Source organism: Parus major, chromosome 15 (genome assembly GCF_001522545.3).
Source record: "Parus major isolate Abel chromosome 15, Parus_major1.1, whole genome shotgun sequence".
NCBI lineage: Eukaryota > Metazoa > Chordata > Aves > Passeriformes > Paridae > Parus > Parus major.
The window spans coordinates 4,306,245-4,330,425 of record NC_031784.1 but is presented as its reverse complement, the minus strand read 5'-3'; the positions used below and the strand labels follow the sequence as shown (position 1 = coordinate 4,330,425).

The 24,181-nt window shown below is 51.3% G+C and overlaps 2 protein-coding genes and 1 long non-coding RNA gene across 5 annotated transcripts; 2 read left to right on the top strand and 1 right to left on the bottom strand.

Annotated features, from left to right (window-relative positions):
• The first annotated feature begins 1,373 nt into the window (after nt 1–1,373).
• Nucleotides 1,374–8,552, top strand: LOC107211460 (sodium-dependent serotonin transporter-like). The gene is made up of 13 exons (XM_015643474.2): nt 1,374–1,548; nt 3,259–3,393; nt 3,484–3,703; nt 3,840–3,978; nt 4,146–4,280; nt 4,916–5,019; nt 5,281–5,408; nt 5,498–5,610; nt 5,829–5,960; nt 6,046–6,145; nt 6,357–6,457; nt 7,849–8,016; nt 8,194–8,552. Exons 1-13 carry the CDS (start codon nt 1,374–1,376, stop codon nt 8,272–8,274), a joined length of 1,731 nt encoding a protein of 576 aa, XP_015498960.1. The 3' UTR covers nt 8,275–8,552.
• A 713-nt stretch (nt 8,553–9,265) lies between these two features.
• Nucleotides 9,266–11,267, top strand: LOC107211832. Its single transcript, XR_001524307.2, has 2 exons — nt 9,266–9,422; nt 9,527–11,267. It is a non-coding gene; the product is annotated as an uncharacterized LOC107211832 (long non-coding RNA).
• Nucleotides 11,268–12,266: 999 nt separating this feature from the next.
• ANKRD13A (ankyrin repeat domain 13A) lies at nt 12,267–24,115 on the bottom strand. 3 transcript variants are annotated; one of them, XM_015644360.3, is made up of 16 exons: nt 23,996–24,115; nt 23,357–23,500; nt 21,111–21,243; nt 20,864–20,988; nt 20,363–20,408; nt 19,591–19,734; nt 19,003–19,198; nt 18,384–18,450; nt 18,163–18,244; nt 17,431–17,489; nt 16,696–16,832; nt 16,247–16,404; nt 15,713–15,817; nt 15,369–15,520; nt 15,092–15,156; nt 12,267–14,339 (listed from the first exon to the last, which is right to left on the bottom strand). In XM_015644360.3, the coding sequence occupies exons 2-16, from the start codon at nt 23,450–23,452 to the stop codon at nt 14,141–14,143; spliced, it is 1,764 nt and encodes a 587-aa protein (XP_015499846.1). In that variant the 5' UTR covers nt 23,453–23,500; nt 23,996–24,115; the 3' UTR covers nt 12,267–14,140. The 3 variants fall into 3 exon arrangements, with proteins under 3 accessions (XP_015499846.1, XP_015499847.1, XP_015499848.1); XM_015644361.3 differs by lacking the exon at nt 23,996–24,115 and adding an exon at nt 23,813–23,897; XM_015644362.3 differs by lacking the exon at nt 23,996–24,115 and adding an exon at nt 21,812–21,865 and having other exon boundaries at nt 23,357–23,432.
• Nucleotides 24,116–24,181: the final 66 nt, after the last annotated feature.

The following is a 24,181-nucleotide window of genomic DNA, read 5'->3' as shown; positions in this document are numbered from 1 at the left end:
GGGAAAATCCTCATCACTCCTCGTAACCCCACCAGCAGAAAACTGCTGTATTTCACAGGAGAGGTGCTCAAATTATTTCATCTTAAACCAACAATAATTTAAGGTTCCACAGTGGAGAGGGAGAAGCCCGTGGAGTGCAGCCCACCCTGTGCAGGGACTGGCAGGACTGGACCCACTCTTAAGCTTTTCCAACCTCAACAATTCCACGATTCTCTGATTCCATTCTAGGACAGCCCGAGCAGCCAGGGCCAGACACACACACACACATAGAAAAATATAAATGTGCTTTTAACTGGAGGTTTCTAACGGGTTTTCGTGTGTGTGCCTGAGGGATTAACAGTGTCCAGAGGCTTCCCGTGCCGGGCAGCTGCGTCACGTCGTCACAGCAACCCTCTCACCATGGCCCTGGAGCCGCAGCTCCGGCTCCATCTCTCCTGTAGTTTCTTTTAATTACAGATGGGAAAGGCTGTGAAAGCCGGGGCTGGAGGCCCCCAGAGCCCCGGGAGAGCCCCGTGACCCCGGCTCTGTGCAAGCCCTGCACAGACGCATTTCAAAGCAATGAATTTTGCAGTGGAGCTGTCACAGGGCAGAGCGGTGGCTTTGGGGACGCTGCCATCCCCTCCTGGTCACAGCTCAGCTGTGAAAGTTATTTCGCTTTCAAGTGGCTTTTCCCCAGCAGTTCACACCCCAGAGAGACCCGTCGAGCCCACATGGATGAGATGACCTTTAAAGGTCCCTTCCAACCCAAACCACTCCATGATTCCCGAATTTCCCCTGCAAGCATCCGTGTCACCTCCTTAGCAAAACACACCACGGGAGAGAGAAATAGGGATTTGTCAGGAGGGAGGAGGAAACACCGTCCCATTTCACCACCTCAGCCCCAAAACTGAGCTGGAATCCCCTCCCCTGGGTGGGACACACGGGGTGATGTTTGTTCACACAAGGTGAGGCTGGTCCCTGTGGGATGATGCTGGTCCCTGCAGGGTGAGGATGGTCCCTGTGGGATGATGCTGGTCCCTGCAGGGTGAGGCTGGTCCCTGTGGGATGATGCTGGTCCCTGTGGGATGATGCTGGTCCCTGTGGGATGATGCTGGTCCCTGTGGGATGATGCTGGTTCCTGTGGGATAATGCTGGTTCCTGCAGGGTCAGGCTGGTCCCCATGCTCGGGGGCTGCTCTCCCCTGCTGCCTTTGATCAGAGCATGGCTCTGCTTTCCCTGCCGGCTGCTCTCCGTGCCGTGGGTTTCCAGCGGGAGGTGGGGAAGCGCAGTCAGCCTGACCCTCCCCTCCTCGGATCTGTCATCAGCAACAGAGAAATCCTTCCCGGCCCCAAGTTACTCAGCCTGAATCCTGCAGGATTTGCCGGGTTGGCAGGATGGCACAGCAGTCCTGCCTGGGTCCCCCCAGCAGCCCCACACCCCCAAACCCCCACACCCACCCCAGGGACAAGTGGAGCAAAAAGATGGATTTCCTCCTCTCCGTCATCGGATTCGCCGTCGATCTGGGCAACGTCTGGCGGTTCCCTTACATCTGCTACCAGAACGGAGGGGGTAAGGACACCACTGGGTTTATTTAAGTCTTCTTTTGGAGAAATGATGCCTTTCCCCTCACTTTCCATCTTTCCCACCCTGAAAAATTCACTCTTTCTTTTCTTTCTTTGTTTGCAGCTGATCCACTTCAGACAGGGCGGTTTAGAGACCGACCCAACTTCTCCCGACATCTGTCTCTTTTCTGTTTCTGTCTTTCTTCATTCAAGATCCTCCCCCACTCCCTCCATCCTCCTTCCCTGGGGTCCTTTCCTCCTTTCCTGGTCTTTCCCTCCTTTCTCAGCGAGGTTAGAGGTGCGTTAGCAGCTGCAGGATCGCAAAGGGGAAATTAGCATGGTCCAAACTGCAAAAAAAGGATTAAGATCCGTAAATTTGGGCTGGGAGGTTCACACACATCTTGGGACTCTGGGGAGCTGCCCTTTGGGATGGCTCCTGGTTTAAAATCATCCTCATGAGCATCCCACCCTCCTGCTGTGCTGGACCTCACGAGCAGCCCTGGCTTTGAGGGATCAATGGGAAACCAAGACACAGAAACACCACGAAGGGGGAAAACCTTCAGTAAATGACAACTAAATAAATTGCTTGGGATGGAGCAGGATAGAAACCCCCCTCACATGGAAATGAAAAAAGGAGGGATGAGAATTTTGTGCTGTTTGGGAAAGCGCAGTGGATTTAATTGCCAAAGTCGGTTTTCAGGGAACATCCTCTACTGCTTGGGAAAATTAGAAAGAGATAATTAGTTCCATACTCAAGGCAAAACTGTGGATCCCAGGTGCCCACGTTGAAACACAGTTATCTGCCAGTTGCTCCTGTGGGATTGGGAGCAGAGCTGAGCCCCTCTGCGTGCCCCTGGTTCGGGTGGGTGGTTCCCAACCACCCCACGCACACGGGAGGATGAGGAGTTCAGGGAGCAGCACAGCCCCGTGGAGGGGGAGCACTGGGATGGGCAGCACTGGGCTCACCCACAACCTGGGATCTGGAAGGAAAACACTGAAAACACTTGGTCCTGCTGGGCCAGTCCTGCCAGGCAGACAGGGGGGCTGCAGGAGGGTGCTGGGATATTCGGGGTACTGGAGGTGACAGGGATATTGGGAATACTGGGAGTTCTGGGGATACTGGGAGTGCTAGGGATGCCAGAGATGCTGGAGGTGTTGAGGGTTTTGGGGATACTGGAGATGCTGGGGATACTGGGAGTGTTGGGATGCTGCACCACACACACATCTGTCAGAGGGAGGAGCCGTGGGGGTTAAATTAACTAATCCCAGCAGAACTCGGAGAGCAGTTCCACTTCCAAAAGCTCCATGGGGTACGAGTGTAGCCCCAGTAAAAATGAGGATGTCATGAATAATGCAGATTACAGCGTTAATTATGTGTCTTGGGGTGGCTGTGTATATTCAGTCAGATTTTCCTCCAAAACTCTTCCAGACCTGAGGGGTGCTAGGTGTCCCCTCCTCTGTACCTCAATGGTTTGTGTGGTTCTTTGTCCCATCCTGGCCAAATGGTGCCTCCCCAGGAAGGGCTGGGATTCCAGCAGGGATGTTGGAATGCTGGAACACCAAGCTCATATCTCTGAGCTCCTCTGACCAGATCACTTCCAGCGCTTCTCACAAACACATCCAAACCTGCTGGGGCAGTGCTGGGAGGGAGGGAGGTGACAATACTGTGGTCCCCTGGCAGCCTGGTGGTCACTGTGCTGTGCTCCCCACCCTGCAGGAGCCTTCCTCATCCCCTACACGCTGATGGCTGTTTTCGGAGGGGTGCCCCTCTTCTACATGGAGCTGGCCCTGGGGCAGTTCCACAGGACAGGTGCCATCCCCATCTGGAAGCGCATCTGCCCCATCTTCAAAGGTGAGAGACCCCCAGCCCAGGTGACACCGTGACCCCCAGCTGGTCCCCAAAGCCGTGTCCCAGGGCTGAGCTCCATCCTGCTTTTCCCAGGCATCGGCTTTGCCATCTGCATCATCGGCCTCTACGTCTCCTTCTACTACAACACCATCATCGCCTGGGCTCTCTACTACTTCTACTCGTCCTTCTCGGGCACCCTGCCCTGGGCGAGCTGTGACAACCCCTGGAACACCCCTGACTGCACCAACTACTTTGGGAAGAACAACGTGACCTGGACCAACTTCTCCAGGTCCCCCGCCGAGGAGTTTTACACGTAAGTGCACGGATGTGGATGGTGCGAGCTGGGCACATCCCTGAGGGAGCTCTGCGGTGGGAATGCTCCTGAGGAGCTCACAGACTGCCTGCCTGGGGCTGAGCCTGCTCCCAGCCGTGGGGATCCCTGTCTGCAGGAGGAAGGTCCTGGAGATCCAGAAATCCGGGGGTCTGTATGACATCGGGGGGATCCGCTGGCAGCTGCTCCTCTGCCTCTTCCTCATCTTCACCATCGTCTACTTCAGCCTGTGGAAAGGGGTGAAAACCTCTGGGAAGGTGAGGAGGGCTGCAGCACTGCCCAGCCAGGGCAGGAGGGACCCATCACCTGCCACCCACTTGACTGTGGAAGAGGGAATGTCACCTCCTCCTCCTCCTCAGCCCCTGCCCGACACGGGGCTTTGGGTGCTCTGTGCTGCTGTGGGGTGACAGCTGCCTCCCCCCAGGTGGTGTGGGTGACAGCCACACTGCCCTACATCGTCCTGCTCATCCTGCTCATCCGAGGGGCCACCCTACCTGGAGCCTGGAGAGGGGTTGTCTTCTACCTGCGCCCGGACTGGGGCAAGCTCCTGAGCACAGCGGTGAGTGCACGGTGGGACCCCCTGCACCCAGAGCCCTGCAGAGGACACCCACCCACCCATCTGGGCATGGCAGCACCCAGAACCCCTCCCCAGGACACCCACCCAACCCTGCCCATGGGTCTGGCCCCACCACAGGGCATTGGGGCCCTTGTTCCCACAGAAACGAGGTGCCCTGGACAGGCTCTTGGAAATGTAAATCCATAATTGAATCACCCATCTCATTCTGGCCGGTTTTGTTTGTGCTGTGCTCCCCCCTGGGCTGACAATGGGCTTCCTGTGGGTAATTACCAGGCAGCGCTTGAGAATTCTCATTAAAGGTAATGAGGGCCGTGCTGCCAGCACTGAGTGCTGGGCAGGAGTGGGCACGGCAGGCTCGGGGCTCCTCTCCATCCATCCCTGCCCAGAGCGTGGGAGAGCATGGGTGACGCTGCTGAGTTCTGCTGCTGCAGGACCCCGGGGTGGAAATGAGCTCAGTCCATGGCACAGCAGCTCCTCAGCTCCCAGGGCAGGCAGGAGAGGGGGTCTGGACATGTATGTGCCAGCACAGCCTGTGCCATGGGGTGTCCATGTCACTGGTACTGTGGGGCACCTCCCCACCCCAGCCCTGCCCATCCTCCTGTTGTTTCTCCCTCCAGGTTTGGGTGGATGCTGCTGCACAAATTTTCTTCTCCTTGGGCCCTGGATTTGGAGTCCTCCTTGCTCTGGCCAGTTACAACCATTTCCACAACAACTGCTACAGGTGAGGAGGGTCCATCCCAGTGGGCAGAGCTGCAGTGGAGACATGTCCTGGCAGCTCCTGGTCCCCACTGCCACATCCCAACAGCTCCTGGTCCCCACTGCCACATCCCAACAGCTCCTGGTCCAGTGGCTGCAGGCTGGGCACCTCTCCCCATTCCCCTGACGGTTTTGGTGGAAGGGGCAAGGAGAGGGAACTGGAGTACAGGAAGGCCAGGACAGCTGGAACAGGGTGAGGGGTTTCTCCCTCTTTTCTGCCTTCCAGGGATGCGCTCGTCACCAGTGCTGTGAACTGCCTCACCAGCTTCCTCTCAGGCTTCGTCATCTTCACTGTGCTGGGCTACATGGCCGAGATGAGGGATGTGGAGGTGGAGGATGTCGCCAGAGATAAAGGTTCTCCTCCCTCCAGCAGCCTCTTCCCCGAATCCCCACCCTCAGGGCTGTGCCAGGGAACAGCCAACCAAGCCATTGTCCCCTCCTAGGGCCCAGCCTCCTCTTCATCACCTACCCTGAAGCAATCGCCAACATGGTGGGATCCACCTTCTTTGCCATCGTTTTCTTCCTGATGATGATCACCCTGGGGCTGGACAGCACGGTAGGAGCGGGACAGCCCAGCTGTGTCCCCAGCAGGGACCGGGGGTGTCCCATGGCTGATAGTGAGGTGACAGTGAGTGAGGGGAGTTATGGCCTTGGGAAGGGATGGGATGGAAAGAAGGGATGGGACATCCCCATTCTGCCATGTGGATTTTCTTGGAGAGCAGGACTGTCCCCACATCCCATTTTCCCCAGCCCATGCCAGCATTTCCTTTGCAGTTTGGAGGCTTGGAGGCTGTGATCACGGCAGTGATGGACGAGTACCCCCAGGTCCTGGCAGGGCGACGGGAGCTCTTCGTCCTTGGCCTCATCACCGTCTGTTTCCTGGGCTCCCTCAGCACCCTCACCTATGTGAGTTCCACTGGCACCACCCTGCCCTGGCCCCCCACATCCCCTCCTTCACCCCCGTGGGGTCTGCAGCCTCCTCCTCCTCCAGGGGGGAGCCTACGTGGTGAAGCTGCTGGAGGAGTTTGGTGCTGGCTGCTCCATCCTGGCAGTGGTGCTCCTGGAAACCATCGCTGTCTCCTGGTTTTATGGTAAGAAACTGCCTCTGTCATGGAAAACACCCCCTGGGCACCTGCACGGGTGTGTGACCCTGCACAGGTGAGTAAATCCCGGGTGCTGGATCCCATGTGGGGCTCCTGGCCAGGCTGGGATGGGAACAGAGGGCGTTGTGTCTGTGTGGATATCCCTGAACCCACGTCCCCAGTGGGATCCCTGGGCTCTGAGGGCTCTTTCCTCTGCCAGGGATCCAGAGGTTCTCCCACGATGTCAAAGCCATGCTGGGCTTCACCCCGGGGCTCTTCTGGAAGCTGTGCTGGGTCGCCATCAGCCCGGCCCTGCTGGCAGTGAGTATCCCCGGCGGAATTACGGACAAGGTCATCTCTGTCCCTCTGGACACCTCACAGGACAGCCACTCCCCTCTGCTGCCCAGCTCCCTGTGCCATGGATAACTCCCCTCTGACTCACACGAGGTCACCAAGCTGCCAGGACACCACTCTGGGGTCACACAGGGCTGTGGGACCTCATGCCAGCCCTCCCCGTGCTGCTGCTCCAGCCACGGGCACCACCACAGTGCCCACAGCCCCTCACCGAGAAAGGGAGCTGGAATTTAACTTTCCAGCCTTTTCCACAGCTCCAGGGCAAAGCTGGGTGCTCACACCAGTGCAAGCTCAGCTTTGTCTCATCCTCCCAGCACGCAGCATCCCTGGCAGGGCCGGCCACGGGTCCATCTCCCGTGTGCTGGGCTGGATCTGTCCCTTTGAAATGCCAGCTCCCACGGCACTTCAAAGGCTGCCATCAGCAGAGGGGTCTAATCTCACCGGATTTGCTGGAGAAGAGGCCTTGTGAGGATTAATTATGGCTCTAAGCACTTTGCCCTGGTTATTAAGAGAGGAGTATTATCATCAAAGCACACGGCAAACGGGTTTGTTTCAGCACGGGGCTGAGCAGCCCTCGAAGGCCGCTGGCTCACGGGGCTGGTTGGACAGAGCCCTCACCCAGCCAGGGCTGGCAGCTTGGGAGATGTCCCTGTGATGTCCGTGCTGGCTGGGATTTGGGACGACAGGGAGAGCAGCAGGACATGGATGGTGTTCATAGAATCATGGAATCACAGAATGGTTTGGGTTGGAAGGGACCTTAAAGATGCTTTTGTTCCATCCTTGTACCCTGTGATAACCTGTGGGGTGAGCTGCCACCAGTGCCAGGGCTGGGGAGACCAGAGAATTATTTAGGTTTTTAAATTATATATTTAGGTTTTAAAAGCCCTCTAAGATCAAAGAGTTCAAGCATTACCCAGCACTGCCAAGGCCACTGCCAACCCATGTCCCCACATCTACACATCTGTTAAATCCCTCCAGGATGGGGACTCCAGCACTGTCCTGGGCAGCTGTGCCAGGGCTGCACAGCCCTTTTGGTGAGAAAATTCTCCCTGATGTCCAACATAACCTGGCACAACTTGAGGCTATTTCCTTTGCTTCTGTCCCTTGTTCTCTGGGAGCAGAATCCAACCCCAACCTGGCCACCCTCCTGTCAGGGAGTTGTGGGGAGACAGAAGATCCTCCCTGAGCCCCCTTTTTTCCAGGCTGAGCCCCTTTCCAGCTCCCTCAGCTGCTCCTGGTGCTCCAGCCCCTTCCCCAGCTCTGCTCCCTTCTCTGGACGTGCTCCAGCCCCTCAATGTGTGTCTTGGTGAGAGGGGCCCAAACTGCTCACGGGGCCCCTGTGGCTCTTCTCGTCACAGTTCATAATCGTCAGCTCCCTCCTGGAGCAGCCACCCCTGACCCTCTTTGACTACGAGTACCCCGAGTGGAGCATCTCCGTGGGATTCCTCATCGGAGCATCGTCCTTCATCTGCATCCCCCTCTACATGGTGTACAAGCTCGTCTGGACGCCGGGGTCCCTCAAGCAGGTCAGGAGCAGGAGGGACAATCCCACGGCTCCTGGGTGGGCTGGGGTGGGCAGGGACCCCACTCGGGTCAGGTGCTTGATGCATCCTCAGCGTCTTGGCGTGGCAATGAAATCCCACCGGGAGAGCTGCCTGGGAAGGGCTCGGAGGGAAAGCCGCTGTGCTCTGTCTCTCGCTCAGCGCCTCGCCGTCTGCATTCGGCCCGAGAAGATCTCCAGAGCCCCCCAGGCAGAGGGGGTGGGCATGGCCCCCGTCCTGTAGCGCGGCCGGGGGACACGGGGACCGCTCTGGCTCCCTCCTTGGGGCAGCTGCCATCGCCCTCCTCGGCACGGAGCGGAGCTGGCATCTCCACGGGCACAGCGCTGGGAGCGGAGCAGAGCCCGTTCTCGCTGCCGGCAGGAAAAGCGGCGATCCACGGCAGGGAGAGCGGGACCGGAGCTGCTGGGGCCCGGCAGCCAAGGGGCCAAGGAGAACCCCAATTCCCGCAGCGGATGGAGGGATTGCCTCGCTCGGAGGTGCCCGCGGCCCCCCCACCCCCGTGCATGTGTGTAGCTGTGAGTGTTTGGAAAATAAAGCTGATGCCGACGCTCGGAGATGAGGGGAGGGAGAGGAGCCGGAGCTCGCCGTGCTGTGTTCGTGGAGCGCCGAGCTCGGGCTGGGCATGGGGACACGGGGGGATGTCGCTGTCCCGGCACACCTTGTCCGGCTACAAAGATCCAAAGTCCGGCCGAAGAATTGCCCGAACCCCGGGGTGGGTCCCAGGTGCTGCTGAAGCCGGACAGGTCGGTGTCTCCTGCCGCCCCATCCCGGGGGATCCAGGAAATAGGCATTTGAAGAGGGAAAGACCCTAATACATCTCATTTCAAAACCAAATTTGGGTCGGGGTGAGGCATCCCTGGGCTGGTGTGAGTCAGCCACCTGCCGTGGCTTCCCGTCGCTCCCAGTGCAGCATCACCGTGTTCCTCGGTGTTTGGGGGCCTATAAAACACCTTAAAGAACCCACGTTCTTGGGCTGGAGGAACACACAGGGCTTGGAGGGACACCACGGGGCTGGGCCGGGGAGAAGATGCCCACGGGGGCGCAGGGACACGCGGGGTGAACATGCGGGTCTCCCCCGGCCGGGCGCGGGGCACTCCCGGTTCCGCTCCCGGGGCCGCTCCCGGGGCCGCTCCCGGGGCCGCTCCCGGGGCCGCTCCATCGCCCCGCTCCCCCGGAAGGCCGGTCCCGGGGCGGGGCGGGCGGCAGGAAGGGGCAGGGCCGGGCCCGGTGCACAAAGCCCGGGGACCGGCGGGCTCCGTGCTGTGTCGCCATGGGGCTGGCGGCGGCACGGGGCTGGGCGCTGTCCCCGCTGTCGCCGGGCCCGGCGGAGCGCAGCCGGCCCTACGCTGTGCTGCAGCACCAGAACCTGGGTGAGGAGCGGGGGGCAGCGGGTACAGCCTCGCCACGACCCGGTCGGGGGATCGGGAGTTGGTCAGGGAGTGTTTTATTAATGTTCTTTCTCTTCCCGCCGCAGTGCTGCTGGGCAGCATCCTCAGCGCTCTCCTGCTCACCATCATCCTCATGGCCATCTGTGTCTACCGGCCCGTCCGGCGGCGGTAGCGGAGCGGGATCCGCCGGGGCACCGAGAGAATGCTGCATCCCACCTGGTTCTCCCTCCTGGCATCCACCATCCCAGCACCGCTTCAGTCCTGCCGGTTCTCCCGTCTGGTACCCGGCACCGTCCCGGTACCACCCCGGTACCATCCCGGTTCCATCCCGGCGCTGCTCCGGACCCAGCAGGTTCTCCCGTCCGGTCCCCACCGTCCTGCCGCCCCTCCCGTCAGCTGCTGGGGATGCCCTGAGGATGCGAGTGTGGCTTTTCACCCATCTCCGCCCGTGCTCTATCACATGGCTCCATCGTGATGTGGCTTCCAGCAGTGGTCAGGCCGGGTGCTGGAAACCACCCCCTCCCTGAGCAAACACTCCTGGAGCTCCTGGGGGTGTGTCCGCAGCGAACCCATCTGGCTCGGAGCGGGTCTGGAGCAACGCGCCTGCCTCCCAAATCCCAGCGTTTTGGCGAGGCTGATCCCACACGCTGTGCTCGACAGCATCCCCGGGGCCTGGGTTGTCACCAGAACAGGGCGAGATTGGGGACATTGCCCGAGGAGCAGCTCCACGTGCTCGCTCACACCACGTCTACTTTTTGCTTTCTGATTAATTCAGGTCTTTGTTTGAACGCTGAGTCCTGGGGGTGGGACGGGGCTTGGAGCAACCTGGGGTAGTGGAGTGTGTCCCTGTCAGGGCAGGGAGTAGAACAGGATGAGCTTTAAGGTCCCATTCAAAAATATTCCAAAGGTAAGAGCTCAGTGACCCACTCAGCAGTGGGTGGGGGGTCTGGTCCGTTCTTGCTTCTGAGCAGAAGCACTGATATATGCCCTGATCCTGGTGTAGTTTTCTGGGGCCAGGCTTCTCATTCCCAACTTTATTTGCTTTAACTCTAAAGTTAATATTTGCTTTGGGGCTAAAAAGCCCCAAATAGCCTCCCATCAAAGCAGGCCTGCTGAACCTGGGGTGCAGGTGAGGGATTCCAGCCTATGCTGGTCACTGTCCTCCTGGAATCAGGAGCCTCCAAAGGTCTGCAGGCCAGGCAGAGGCTCTGGAAGAGTTTGAGCTCCAGCCAGACCCATTTTATGCAGTTTCAGTAACAAGCGTTTACACTGAATCCCACTTCCATACAAATGCTGCTATTTTGTTTTGCACTGCTACAAGTAGTAACTGGATTTTACTAATTATTAGATATTTAACACAGGGGTGGTTTTGCTTAGTAATTTATTTAGAGTTTTAAAATGTTACTTCCAGGAAGATTGGTGATGTGTTCTCAAGCCCTTGGGCTGCATCCGAGGTGTTTTCCTTTCTGTTTGAAGGACACCAAGTGCTGGAATCGAACAGGGATTTTCTTTCTGTCTTGTGAAATGCCAGTGAGCCTGGCCTCGAACAGATGGAGTTGCTAATCCAAGAGTGAGGCAGCAGGGCAGCACTGTTCTATTGCTTTCTGCTCCTCCTTTTGCTGATTCCTGTGTTCCTGATTTTTCTCGGTCCTTCATCGCTGTGAAGCCTGGCCTGCAGCCCGTGCTGCTCGTGGGGGTGGATGGTGAAGCTCCCAGCCCCAGCTCTGCATTCTCAGGAGCAGAATTCCTGTTTGCTCTCATTCCTCACTCCCTGCTATGCCTCTTTGTACAAATAAAACGCTCAGTAAACAATCCAGGCTCGTATTTATTCATGGTTGTGCTGTTTGTTATTAACGGGGCTGGAGCTCCACAAAGGATTGAGGCTGTCCCCATTCCCTCTGGTCCCCTCGTGGTTCCCACCTTGTTTTTGGTGGGATGGCAGTGCTGGGGGAAGCCAGGGAACAGGATGACAGTGCTGGGGGAATGTTTCCATGCATGTTTGAGCCCTTTAATAGCACAACAGAAGCGCATCCTACAACGGTTGTGCAGCTTCCAGCAGCTCAGCTATGAATCAAAACTCAGGCAAAGCAGGGTAAGAAGGGTTTCCAAATAAAGAAAATCATGAATTGCTGCTGTAAAAAGCCTTGAAATGGGGTCAAAAGCACAAAAAAGCACAGTCTTGCTTTCAGGAACAGCATCAACTTGAAGAAATTTTAGAGCTGGTTATATAGTTTTAGAAGAGGCTACAGTTATTTGTAAGAGCTTCTCTTTGCTACATCAGCCTCACTGTGCCTCAGAGGAGGCTGGACTCTGTTGTGTAACAACAGTCTTGGTATTAAACATACTCAGAATCCTCTGTCCTTTCTGACAAGAATGTGCTGAGAGAAATTAACAGGGTTTCCTGCCTTTCACTGCTTTAACTCCTATTTTGTACTGATTCCCCCTTTTCTAGACAGGGAGACTCAAAACTTGGCTGAAAATGTCCAAAAAGTGGTTCTGGGGATTATGTGTCTGATTCCCACTAAGCCAGAACTACCCTGGAGAATTTAATGGATTATGTCACCTTATTGTATAAAAAGACAAGAAAAAGACAGATGATTAGTTAAAATTAAAAAAAAAATAATCCAAATAGTGTTAGAAAAAACACCTATGTGTGGTGTAATGTGCAGTGCCTTTGTTTTTTCTTCCAGCACACAAAGCATGTCCATCTTACACTGAAAGGGTTAAATCAGGCTTTAACAGCAGCACCTTGCTGAGGGAAGCAGGGCCTTCTAGTTTTAGCTGGAATGGCACAAATATCAAAGGGGAAAAAAAAAAACCCAAAACCAAAAGCAAATCCAATTTATTTTACAGTCCCAGACTAAGAAGCAGGAGCGTAACAAAACTTCAACTGAAAGTGCTCAATGTTCTTTAGTTTAAATATAAACCCAGAACAAGTCAGCTTGAAAAATGCTATTTTTACCCCTCTTGTAACCTTTGAAATGCTTAGCAGAAGACAGGCAATGCCAGGCAGACGGGTTTGTAAAGGCAACAGCACTCTTTATTCCCACTGGAGGAATGCCCACAGCTCCATCTCCCACCTCCCACCCTGTCAGGAGCTCAACACGAGGCCCATTCCCTTTTCCCAACTGTGACAGTCACAGGAATCCCTTTTGCAAAGAAAGGAATTCCAGCCTACTGCCCCTTGTGCAGGAGAGTCCCCGTTCCTGCAGCACCCAGGAAGTTTTTAGGGATGCAAGCTGTCCCAGGGAACAAAAGCAGTGTGTAAAGGCCATTCCTAGTGTGCACTGAAGGAACTGTAATCATTTCCTATGTAAAACAATGGATTATTCGTTTAAAATAGGGTTCCAAGTTTCCAAGTGCCCCGCTGGTTATGATCAAGTCCATTTTATAGTGATTTTTATATTGGTTAATTAATAGTTGGTCACCCAGAACCGCCCTGTTTAACCTGAGCAACAGGAGCAGTGTTAGGAGCAAGCCCAGAGCAGCTGTACCAAAGGTTCCTCCAGCCCTGTCAGCCAGAGCAGAGGGATATTGCTCACATTTAACAACTGTAAGGCTTTCCTGTGGCTGTCCATCGTGTACCTGTGGAGTGCACTTGAGAGTCACAGTGTGAGTACCGTAAACACCGAGAGAAGTGCAGATAAAAGAGCTACAAAGATCCTGTATGGCCAAAAACCTGAGGAAAGCTGGTTAAAACAGACCTAGGAATCGTTACAAGACCAGTTTGATGAGTGTAGGCCTAGTGGCTTGGTTTAAAATCAATAAAAATATTCAGGTAAAAAAATAGATGTATTCACATGAAGGACAAGCGCTGGGGTTTTAAAAAGAAACACACATTTCCCTTGCAGAATTATAACTTCTCTTCCAAGGACACATGAAAATCTCACCTGAATTCTTTTTCCTGGCTGCATTTAGCACCCACACTCAGCCATGCATACCAAGATATCCCAAAGAAGCACCTATATCTATCCCTTAATTTCTTGCTGCCCCCTGACCAGGGGAACGAGCTGGTTTGGAATCACTGCAGAAACTGCTGCTGTACTGGACAGATGGTCCCATTTCAGCATCTAAAATTTTACTGGCTACTTGTTTTGTCCTTTTTCAGAAAGCACTAGTTTAATCTGGAGCTTAGATGAGCTGTTCAAGTATAAAATTATCCCTCTTAAGCCAAAAATCTCAGTAAATAGAGGAGAGATAACCACAAAACTAACAGAAAACATCTGTCAGCATGAAGAACTACAGTGTGTGTGTACAGGCAGGGAGATGCTCTCCCATGAAACAGCTGGAAAAACAGGCAATGGCTTTGAATTATTGAGAAATGATGAAGCAGATTAGTATTTCTTTGGTAAGTAATGAAGTTTCTCTCCTGAACTCCCCCATATATCAGGCTTTCAAGCTTTACTGCAATCCTACATCCTGATGCAAAGCAAAATTTCCATCTGCTCTTCAATAAATAAGTTTAGATAAAAACATTTCCTTCAAAGCTAAGACTGCATGGCTGGGGAGCCAAATGTGGAGTCCTGTGATCTAGAACTCCCCAAACAAAAATAAATCAGGGTTTTGCAGCTGATGCCAACTTAGAAGGCAGGTGAAATGTTTCCTTAAGCAATCCAGGAGTGGTCTTCAGACTGACAGCTCTGAAAACCTCCAGTTTTATACAGATTTGGTCATCCCTGCTTTAGGAGGTCACTTAGGAGCTATTTTTCCACAAGAGAGAGCTGTAGAACTTGCTGAAGTTCTGCATCTTCCTTTTCCCGACGCTGCTTCTCCTGTTCCTCCTGCTCCCGCACAGACAATTCCAAAGCAAGCTGCAAGTCTTTCTCAAAGTCAGAAGCTTCACTGGAGCTGTTGCTGTGGGACTTTGCTGATCTTGACAGAAAGCTCTCCTGCAGTGCCCTAATGGAAAAGAACAACTTTGAGAAGTAAAAAAGACAGAGCCTGTCTCATATTCGCTTCAATGATCCTTCCTGGGAACTGCTTCAGACTCACAAACACAAAGATCTCTCCCAGAGGGGAGAAAACAGTTTGAGGATATGAGAGCAGCTGTTCCAACACCTGTAAGATTCCCAGTGTCAAACCTGGATTCCTTTAAATCTTTCATAGATACCAACAGCTATATTTTCAATGGGCCTCTAAAAGCATCCCCACCTGGTTTAAAGGATTTTCCATGTACAGAAGAACCCAGAAGATTCAGTTCTTGTTTTTGTGGCACTTAACTACAGAAAGACTCCACAGACACCAGAGCCCATTTTTAAATGTCCATTAAATCTATGTTTTTAAGGATTACATAAGGATTTTGAGAGGAAAGAAGAACTGCCTTGAAGTATGCAGCCTCTAATAACCAAACTTTCAGTGCAGAGGGACCAAATTCAGAGTTTTAAGAACAGAAGAACTGTTTGTATGTTGGGTAAAGAATCTGTTTTGTGCACAGACCAGCCCCACAGCTGGAAAGAACTACACAACACAAACCAGGGAGGCTCAGTTTGGAGCTCTTTTTTCTTGGAAGACCTGGAAGAAGCACAAGAAGAAACCTCACATTTTGTGCATTTGCTACTCATATACACCATAAAAAAACCTGCCAAATTGCTTCATGCTGGGGGTATTTTTACTCTGTTGCTGCATGGTTTGATGTGAAAAAAGGTACTTACTTCTGATACTGCATACTGAAGTCTGGGGAATATGCAACTGCTCCGTTGGAATGCACCCCCAATTCCTAGAGATGGGGAAAGATACAATTCCACAGCAGTTATCAGACCTGCAGAGTAACTCACTGAAAGTAACCCTCAAACCACCTTTATTTCTTCTTTGAAATATGTTATTTTTATCTCCTAAAGTCTTAGAAAAACTGATCCTACGCTGGTTTCCTTCAGTTCTTGCTGCACAGCTCCTTGCCCAAGCTGCCACTGCACAGACCCCAGAACTTACTTTATTTGCACCAGATTCCAGCAAGCTCTGCTGGATGGCAAACTGCATGATCTCATTATCCTCATCCTGCACATGGATGTTCCTGCCATCATCCTGGATGTGGTAGGATTTGGGGATCTCAAACACCGACTGGTCGACCTCAAAATTAGCACCTACAGAAGGCAAATAAAGTAAAGTGCTCTGTTTGTAACAAGGTGTAACTGAAAAGATTCTGATGAATGCTTTTGCAGTAACAAATTGCAGCTCCCCTGTTCCATTCCCTGCAGTTCAGCTTCTCTCTCCTCCCTGCATTCCAGGGACAGGGATGTAAAAAAGTGGGATCCCTGCACCTTCCCACCCCTTACCTGCATCACTCTGTGCACCTCCAGGAGAGGTTCTCTCAGCTGTCCTGCAGCTGTTGACGTTTTCAAAAGTAATTCGGGCATTCAGCACGTGAAACAGGGGAATTTCTGTAAGAGTACAAGATTCCTGTCAACATGAGAACTCCTATTCACTTCCACACCCACATCAAACCCTTACACCTCTGTGGGATATATTCTACAACAGCTTCCTATAATGACAAAGCACAGAGGAACTCGCCTCACCAAGAAGGTGGCTTTAGTTATTTTCAGTCTCTCTCTAAATCTCTTATTCTAAAATAAGGTTTGCCAAATTTAAGGCATTGAAGCTAAGAGGAAAGGGGCTGACAATAGCTCATTCTCACAGAAATGACATGGTCTTTAAAATGTTATTTCTGGATTGACTCCAGATGTACAAAACAAGGTTTTAGGTAGCATTGAGACAACTAAGAGATCAATGTGATTTTTTGTAAATAATATATTGCAAAACCAAAGGAAAAAAATGGACAAGATGCTACAGTAAAAATTGCTGAATATTACCAATTTTGACAGGAAATCCTGGTGGAAATTCCAGAGTGATGAAATCCTTAAGTCTGGCAAAATGAGCACTGGTTCTGGCCATCAGGTCAATGATTGGAGTGACTTGTTCCATAAGAGACAAGGGGAACTCTTCACTCATCCACAAGGTTGCTTTAAATCTTAAAGTAAGAGAAAACAACCTAAATTCAGAGTTTAGGAACAGATGCAAAGCAAAACAGGCAGTTGGGCAGTGACAGTAGGTTACTAACAAGTTACAGCACCAGCCCAAATATTTGACTCAGTAGAATTAAAAATACATTATAGCTGAATATTTCAAGATCTCTCCTCTGATTAGCTGTGAAAACTGGCAGAAAAACCACACTGGATATTTGTAAAAATGGTTTCCAGGGATTAGATAACTGGGAAGAGACAAACTAGAAATAGTTAATAGAAATTAAGGTATCTCTCACTTCTGTGTTCTAACAGTGACTTCCTTTGGTCTTCCTATGTCTCTGCCTTTCAAATCAAATTCTGGGTTGAAGTATTCCTCCAGAGAAATAGCAGTGGGATTGTTGGTTGCAGCATACTCTGTTGTCCTGGATATACTCTAGAAGGAAAGAGAGGGAAAAAACAACACAAAAAGTACTGAACAGAGAGCGGCTACTACAAGAAACTTTTAATTTACCCTTTGTGAAGTGACTCCTTCCCTATTTCAGACACAGTGACACACAGCCATGAACACCAGCTGTTACTAGACTGGTTTTATTGAGGTTAGAAATCTCCAAGCTTTTTAGTGACAGGAAAAATCTACTTAGATGCTTTAAAGCTGGAAACCAACCAAAAATACACACATGAGCCACATCATGTCCAGGCTCCAAATCCTTTACTGAAGTCAAAACTTGGATGGAGAATTTGAACCCAAAATCTCTAAATCCTGTAAATGTGCAATGCCATCCTGACAGAGAGACAGCAAATCCATTATCCACTGTTCTTCCACAGTTTAGAAGCAAGGGAGCTTCAAAAGCCACGTGGAATCATGGAATGGTTTGGGTTGGAAGGAATCTTAAAGTTCACCTATTTCCAACCAAATAAAAACATCCTCAGGGGAAATGAAAACCTCATAATCAAAACTGCTGCCGATCTAAGATCTCACACACCAGGAACTCCTGCTGGCACAGTGACCTGTGCTGACATCAGACACTCACCTGAGCACCACACTCATGCTCCACTGTCCCCAGGAATGATTCCAGAGGGTTCCTGTCAGCTTCAGGTAACAGAAGGGAAAACAAAAACAGCCATTAGTATTAATTAATAGTAAAATTGGCACTCAGGCCAGGTTTGCCACCCTAAGGGAAGTTGTTCAGATCTCCTGTGAGCTTTATCAGGCAAGCCCAGGACCTACAGCTGATGGTATAAAACAGGTACAATGCACAGGATAGAGCAAAGCTTTTCAGTGGTTTCTATGATTAGCAGGCACCTTTTTGAGTCCCAGTGCCTCAGTGGCCCCAGAGTAGGAGAATTTCCATATGAAGTTACTGGCTGGTCACCCTTTACTCTAATTCAAATACCAGAAGAAACTGGTAGACCAAAACAAAAGTTCCAAGCAAACAAAGCCTCTGTGAATCTTGTACCTATGGCCAAAGTGAAGAAAGGGCAGGAATACATTCCTGAGAAGAAAAGTGCTGCCATCAGTAAACTTTCAACAGGTTTGAAGGGTTTTTCTTTCCTCTAAATACAGCTGGGGTAAAACCAGGTTCATTTGTAGGTTCAGAGTGAAATAATGAGCTGCCTCAGACACAGAACACTTCAAAGAAAATCAGGGCAAAGTCAGCAAGAAGAGAATTTCCTTGTTTGTCTGCCTAGTTCTTCAGACACAGAGGAGGTGTCAGACAGCCAAAGGGTTCTGTTTTTTCCAAATTTTCCTATGGGGAAGATACCTTTATATCTCTTCTTCTCCTCTTCTGTTAAATGTTCTGTTCTGATCCGTGTGATCACGTTCACATTGTTTGCCATGTAGACCTTACAAAAAATACAGGGATAAAAACCAAGCAGCACCACAGGTTAAAAAGAAGTTCCCCAGTAAAACATCACAGACACAACTGAACCAACCTCAACACCAGACAGGCATTTCCCAAGTGATTTTAAGAACAAGCTTTACCTTGGCTTCATAACCATTGACACCTTCTGATTTTTCTGTCCTCCATACCCAGAATCCAGATGTGCTTCTGACAAAAAGGGAACACCACAAGTGTCTACACAGCTGTATTTCTACACAGCCCCCAGCTGGTTCTTCTAAATCTCCTTTTAAACAACATTTGACAGACTATAAAGCCCAGATACCTGGATAAATAGGTGTAGCCATGAAGAAAGACAAATGTGTGTCTGTTAAAAGACACACTGTGCACATTTACTTAAAGTATTCATGTGAGAGTCGACTTACTTGTTACCAAATCCAAGTTCTTGTCCATCAATTCCAGCACATGGATTTGGGTGAAATGCAAATTTGCAGTGAGCAATTGACTCAATCTTAGAGGCCTTTTCCAACCTTACTGATTCTATCCCACTAATATGATAAACTGGAAGTTTTCTGCCAATGTTTTCTTTCAACTGGGAACTTTTTGCCAAGCAACCCAAATTTCTTTATCTAGCGATTTGTAAAGCTTAAAGTAATTTCAGACCTAGCCCTAGAAGTTTTAATTATCAAAGCTTCTGTGAGTTGGTCATTAAAGCTTTTTTCAAATCTCAAAATGTTTATTTGCTAAGAGAAACTGTCTTACCTTTCAAAAGCAATGTTTTTGGTATCAAGGCACGTGCTGATGATTGGAGATGTAAGGCGCCTCTCCACGTCTTTCCTCTTGGGCGTCATCGATCCCAGTGTTAAACGCTTCATGTGCTGGGAGATCTCAAACCTCTCTGTTGTGACAAACTTGTCATCGTGGTTGATCTCAATGAGTTCTGCCCAGCCACCAGTGTCTGGTAGAAAAGGCACATTTCAAGTTAAAAAACTCTGTAAGTGTTCCAGGGTGAAAAGCTGGGGGTATATCATGTATCAAACCCAGGTGCTTCTGCACTCAGCTGGGATCAAACTTGGAGATGGAACTAAAAATACCTTTTATATGTAGGGCAGCAGAAAAGATAGAGGGAAACAGTTAAATACTGATATTTTAGCCCTATCACCAAATTTTCACCTTTGAGATTTACTCAAAGCAAAGAAGCCACCATAAAACAGTATCTCTGTGAGACACGAATGTAAGTATAAAACCTTCATAAAACACAAGAGGCCTCTTTTGTGTGTAAAGTCAGGATTTCTCTCTGTGCCCACACAATATTTGGGGATCAGTGGTGCAGACAGGTGAACTCTTTACCTTCTCCCTTGAAGATGACAGTCCTCCTGCCTCTCTCCCAGCTCATGTTCTCAAAGCCCAGCAAGGTGATGTCGACGCGCAGCTTGGCCCGGCTCTTCCAGATGCGGCACACGTCGCTCGGACACACCCTGGAAACCAGGGGCACTGGGAGAAACAGGAGAAATGGAAAGGGAAAATGTGCAAGAGGTGCAGCACAGAGGAAATGAACTCAAGCACAGGGATTGCTCACTCCAGGGAATGTCATTCCAGAGGGGGTGAGATACTGATCCCTCTTTCGCTTTAAGAATAACCAGCTTAGGGCAAAACCGGCCTAATTTAAAGATAAATATGAAAAGGAAGAAGATATTCAGACTGAAAGGTGTGAAATGGCATAAACCCCATGCCTGGTAGTCTAATAGTTTGATCTTTGAAATATTTAGTCAGCTGTGAGGCCTACTGTTCATTCCTTCCAGGGAATGAAATGTTTCACTTTCCAAACAACCAGCGCATCCACAGATGACACACGATCACTTCAGCTGTGGATGGTCAGGAACAGATAAAAATCCCCCAAGAAAAGTCTTCAGCAGTTGCAACAACAGCTAAATTTTCCACTACCAAAAAGCAACCAAAGAAACAGGAAACAAAGAATAATTGTGCAACAAAAGCACAAGAGGTCATTTTGAGATGGAGGAGAGGAGGATTGCGGGGAGTGGATATTTCCCTGCCAGTGTTGTGGGACATTTGTAACTCATTTTCACAGCTTGGAATTGGTAACAAGGAGTAGGATTCTTACCCCAACTAGTGAACTCCCATTTCATTTCCACATAAAAGTCAGGAGTCTGCAGAAAGAAAACACATGAAACAGTCATGAGAAAACTCATGAAATAGTTTGACATTCAGTGCAGCATTTCCTGTGAACATTTTAGATAAAGGATAAAAAAGAAGAGCAGAACCAGAGAAATGATAAGCAAATGCTAGAACTGAAAGTGAAAGTAGCAAACACAACAGGCACTGCCCTGCTCCTGCTGCTTTCTGGGGAGCTGTTCTTCCTTGTTTTACTGGAGGGGCAGTAATGCCCTCAAGATTCAGCCTCCTATGTCGGAGTACATGACAAAGGATTTAAATGACGTCAAACAAAAGCCCCCATGTCCCTCAGCATTATGGAATATGCAGGTTGGAACAAAACACAATTGCCCAGCTGACTGCAATAGTTCACTGAACTGAACTACTTGAATGAGAATTCAAGCAGTGATTTCAGTCTGGAGTGAGAGTTTACATTTCAATAAATCATTACCTCGTTAATTTTCTGCAGTAACTCGGGAACTCCTCCGAGGGTCATGGAGGTCTGCTGGTAGTCCCGATGCTGCAGGATCAGCTGGACCATCTCTGGATCCCCTGTGCTGACAGCCTCATGTAAAACTGAAAGAAACCCCGCCACAGCCTCGTGTCACTTTGCTTGCTAACCAAAATTCCACATAAAAACAAAGAACATCTGCTGCTGAAAGAATCACAGCCCAGGTTGTTCCCCAAGCTGTCCTTACCCGTCCATCCCTGTGCATTCTCCTTGGTCACATCTGCCTTGTGCTGCAGGAGGACCTTGGCAGATTCTATGTAACCCAAGGACACAGCCAAGTGCAGCAAGGTCCGGCCCCGCGGGTCCCGCTGGTCAACATCCTGTCAGTGTCCGAGAGAGAAATAACACAGCTCATCAGAGCTTGCACAAACAGAGGGCTAATCCAGGAGTCGATATTCCCTGCCATTCCCACGGATCTGCTCCCAAACTCTACTGCACCGCCCTTCTGCAGGGCTGTCTCGCTTCCCCACGTGAATAAAAGAAGGATGGGGCCTATGAAATGACACAAAAACTGTAGGACAGGAGTTCCTGTTGATGCTTTTCATTTTTTTCTGTCATTATTTCCCCTCTGTCTCCCCCCCCAGAAGGTTCAGGAGGAGATGGGTGTTCTCATCCGTGTGCATCACCCCCACGGACAGCCGAGAGCCTGAGACTCCACAGAGGGCTTCAACTGTACAACAAAATGGGGGGAAAAGGGGAAAAAAAAAGGCAACAGGGCATATAACATGGATTTTGGACAGCACTTTTGGAAAGGACAGAAGCAGATGGTGTTTCACAAAGCACACACAGCACAATGAGGAGTGAGGGCATTCTCTACAAGTCACTAAAATAAAAAATAAACTACACAGGCACAAATATCCAAAACATGCAAGCACAACATACTCATACCTTACACATTTTTCACTATTAGCTTAGAGATTTGAAACAGAAGAGCATCTATAACTAAAGGAAAAGGGGAGAGTCAATAGCAGAATGAGAAAGGAAGGTTATTATGCATGTTAACAGCGTTTTCTGACAGCTTCAAGTCAGAATATCTCAGAGTGGGAAAGCTTCACTTTAAAGCATCTTCACTTCTGGGATGGAATATTAATTAATTTGCTTCCCCACCTACTGCAGCTCCAACACTGCAGCACCAAGGGCTCCAAGAGCCCCTCCCCACTGTCTTTGTTGCTGTTCCCTGGTCCCCACATGCCCAACCCTGTTTGCCACTCCAGCTGCAGCTGGGATGCGGCTTCGATCCCTTCACGCATCCCTCCGGCACCAGGAAGCTCATCCCAAAGAAGCAGGGGGAAATGTATCTTTGGAATACTTAAAAAAAAAAAAGGTGGTGTTTAAAAGCAGGTAAAGGAAGTAAGAGACACATCCATCTTCACACGCTGCTGGTTTCCACAGGGAATGGAGGAAGGAAGCAGCATTCCACAGGTGGGAGCTGCTGAGTGATCTCTGCTTAACCACAAACTCTCACAAGTGTCAGAAATAAACACACAGGAGCAACGTGCCAGTGAAGTTAAAGATTTTGTTAATGCATAGGGTGACATAAATTAGATAAAGAGTGACTGCATTCCAAAGATTCTCCCAAACCAGGATAGGAACATGCTCTAAGCAGGAATTAGTAAGTCAGGTGCACTGTTAGAGCTGCAGGTGACAGTCAGGAGGTGGCACAGCTGGTCTTGGGCTCACCTACTTGTGGTGTCAGGTATAATTAATTAATCAGCTCTGCTTATTAACTGTACCTCGCTCTAGCCCCTGTCAGAGCTTTTCCACAGCAGCTCAGCCAGAAGGATTTTTGCTGCTTGTGCTCTGCTGCAGCTTTCAGGCTGTTTCCTTACGTCATCATGTCCCAGAGAGGGGACAGCTTTGTGTTTTCTACTCTCCAGCAAGGAACAATGATCCATTTTTTTTACCAGAGATGCTGAAAACATTCCAACCAATATAAAAACTCTGTCCCCAATCTTGGGCAGCAACAAATCTATGAGAACTGATGGTGCTCAGCAAGGTGGGGGCTAGTTTGATGCACAGCAGCAGCCGCCACCTTCGCTGCAACATTGCCTTCCCATTAAGATAAACACTATTTATTGCTTTAATAAATAAATTAATGTCCATCACAGCTGCTCTTCTTGAGCGACTCCGAATTCCTCCAAAGAGCTACTCTGCAGCTGCACTGGAATGCTCAGAGCAAAGCTTTAGAGAGGAAAAGCCAACGTTTAGTATCCAACATTCCTACACCTTCTTTCATCACTCCCACACCACAAATAAACAGGTAACGAAGTGCAGGGATCCCTCAAGCCCAGCGAACGCTCCTGGCAGCATCACCAGGGTGCTTCTCCTGGCACAGCAACGAGCAATGACAACCAAACCCCGTACTGTGGCACAAGTCTTTTTGGGGCCACCAGGTCCCCCAGCAGCCCCCTGAGGGCCCGGGCCCCCCGTTACCTGGTCCTGCAGCTCCTCGTCCAGCCGCCTGTAGTCGTTATTCCAGACCAGGACATGGAGGGGGAAGGCGCTGCTGACCCCGCCAGGGGAGCTCATCCCGGCACACGCCTAGGGCAGGGCCCCTCACTCTTCCCTCTCTGGATGCTGGAGACCCCGAGTTACTCAAGCCCTGAGCCTTTCAGCTTCTCGTCTCTCCAGGCACCCACCTGGCCCAGGTGTGTGAGTGCGAGCCTGGGCCACAACCTCCTAAGAACCCTTCACCCCTCTCCAAGGGGAGCCCCATGCAAAACCCCGCCGTGGGGGTTTCCCCTGCTGCTGGTGCCCCTCGCAGCCCCCCGCTCCCGGGGGTCTCCTCCCGGCGCCCCCTCTGCCCCGCTCCCGGGGATCCCCCCGTTCTCGCCCCTTCAGCCGTCCCCGTCCCTCTTCCCCGTCCCTCCAGGGACGGCTGGGACGAACCACGGCGCGGGCAGCAGCAGGGGGGCTCCTCGCGGTCCCCCGCACTCCACGGCCACCGCCAACCGCACGGAAAGCGGAAGCTGCTCCCCCATCCCCTCTGCGGGCGAACAGATGGAACGTCCCGCCCACAGCTGTCCCATCGCTTTCCGCGCGGAGGGAGCGCTCGGCGCTGGCTGCTCTCACCCCGCCTTCGCCCGGCCTTGGTTTCGCTCGCCCGCCCGCCATGGCGGGTGAGGGCAGGGCTGGCCGCACAGCGGCCTCTTCCACCACGCTCCCGAAGTTCCGTCTCCCCGCCGAGAGAGCGCAGCGGGCGGGAGGGCACGGCCCCCGGCGGGAACGCCCTGTGCTGCGCCGCTGAACCACAGCTCA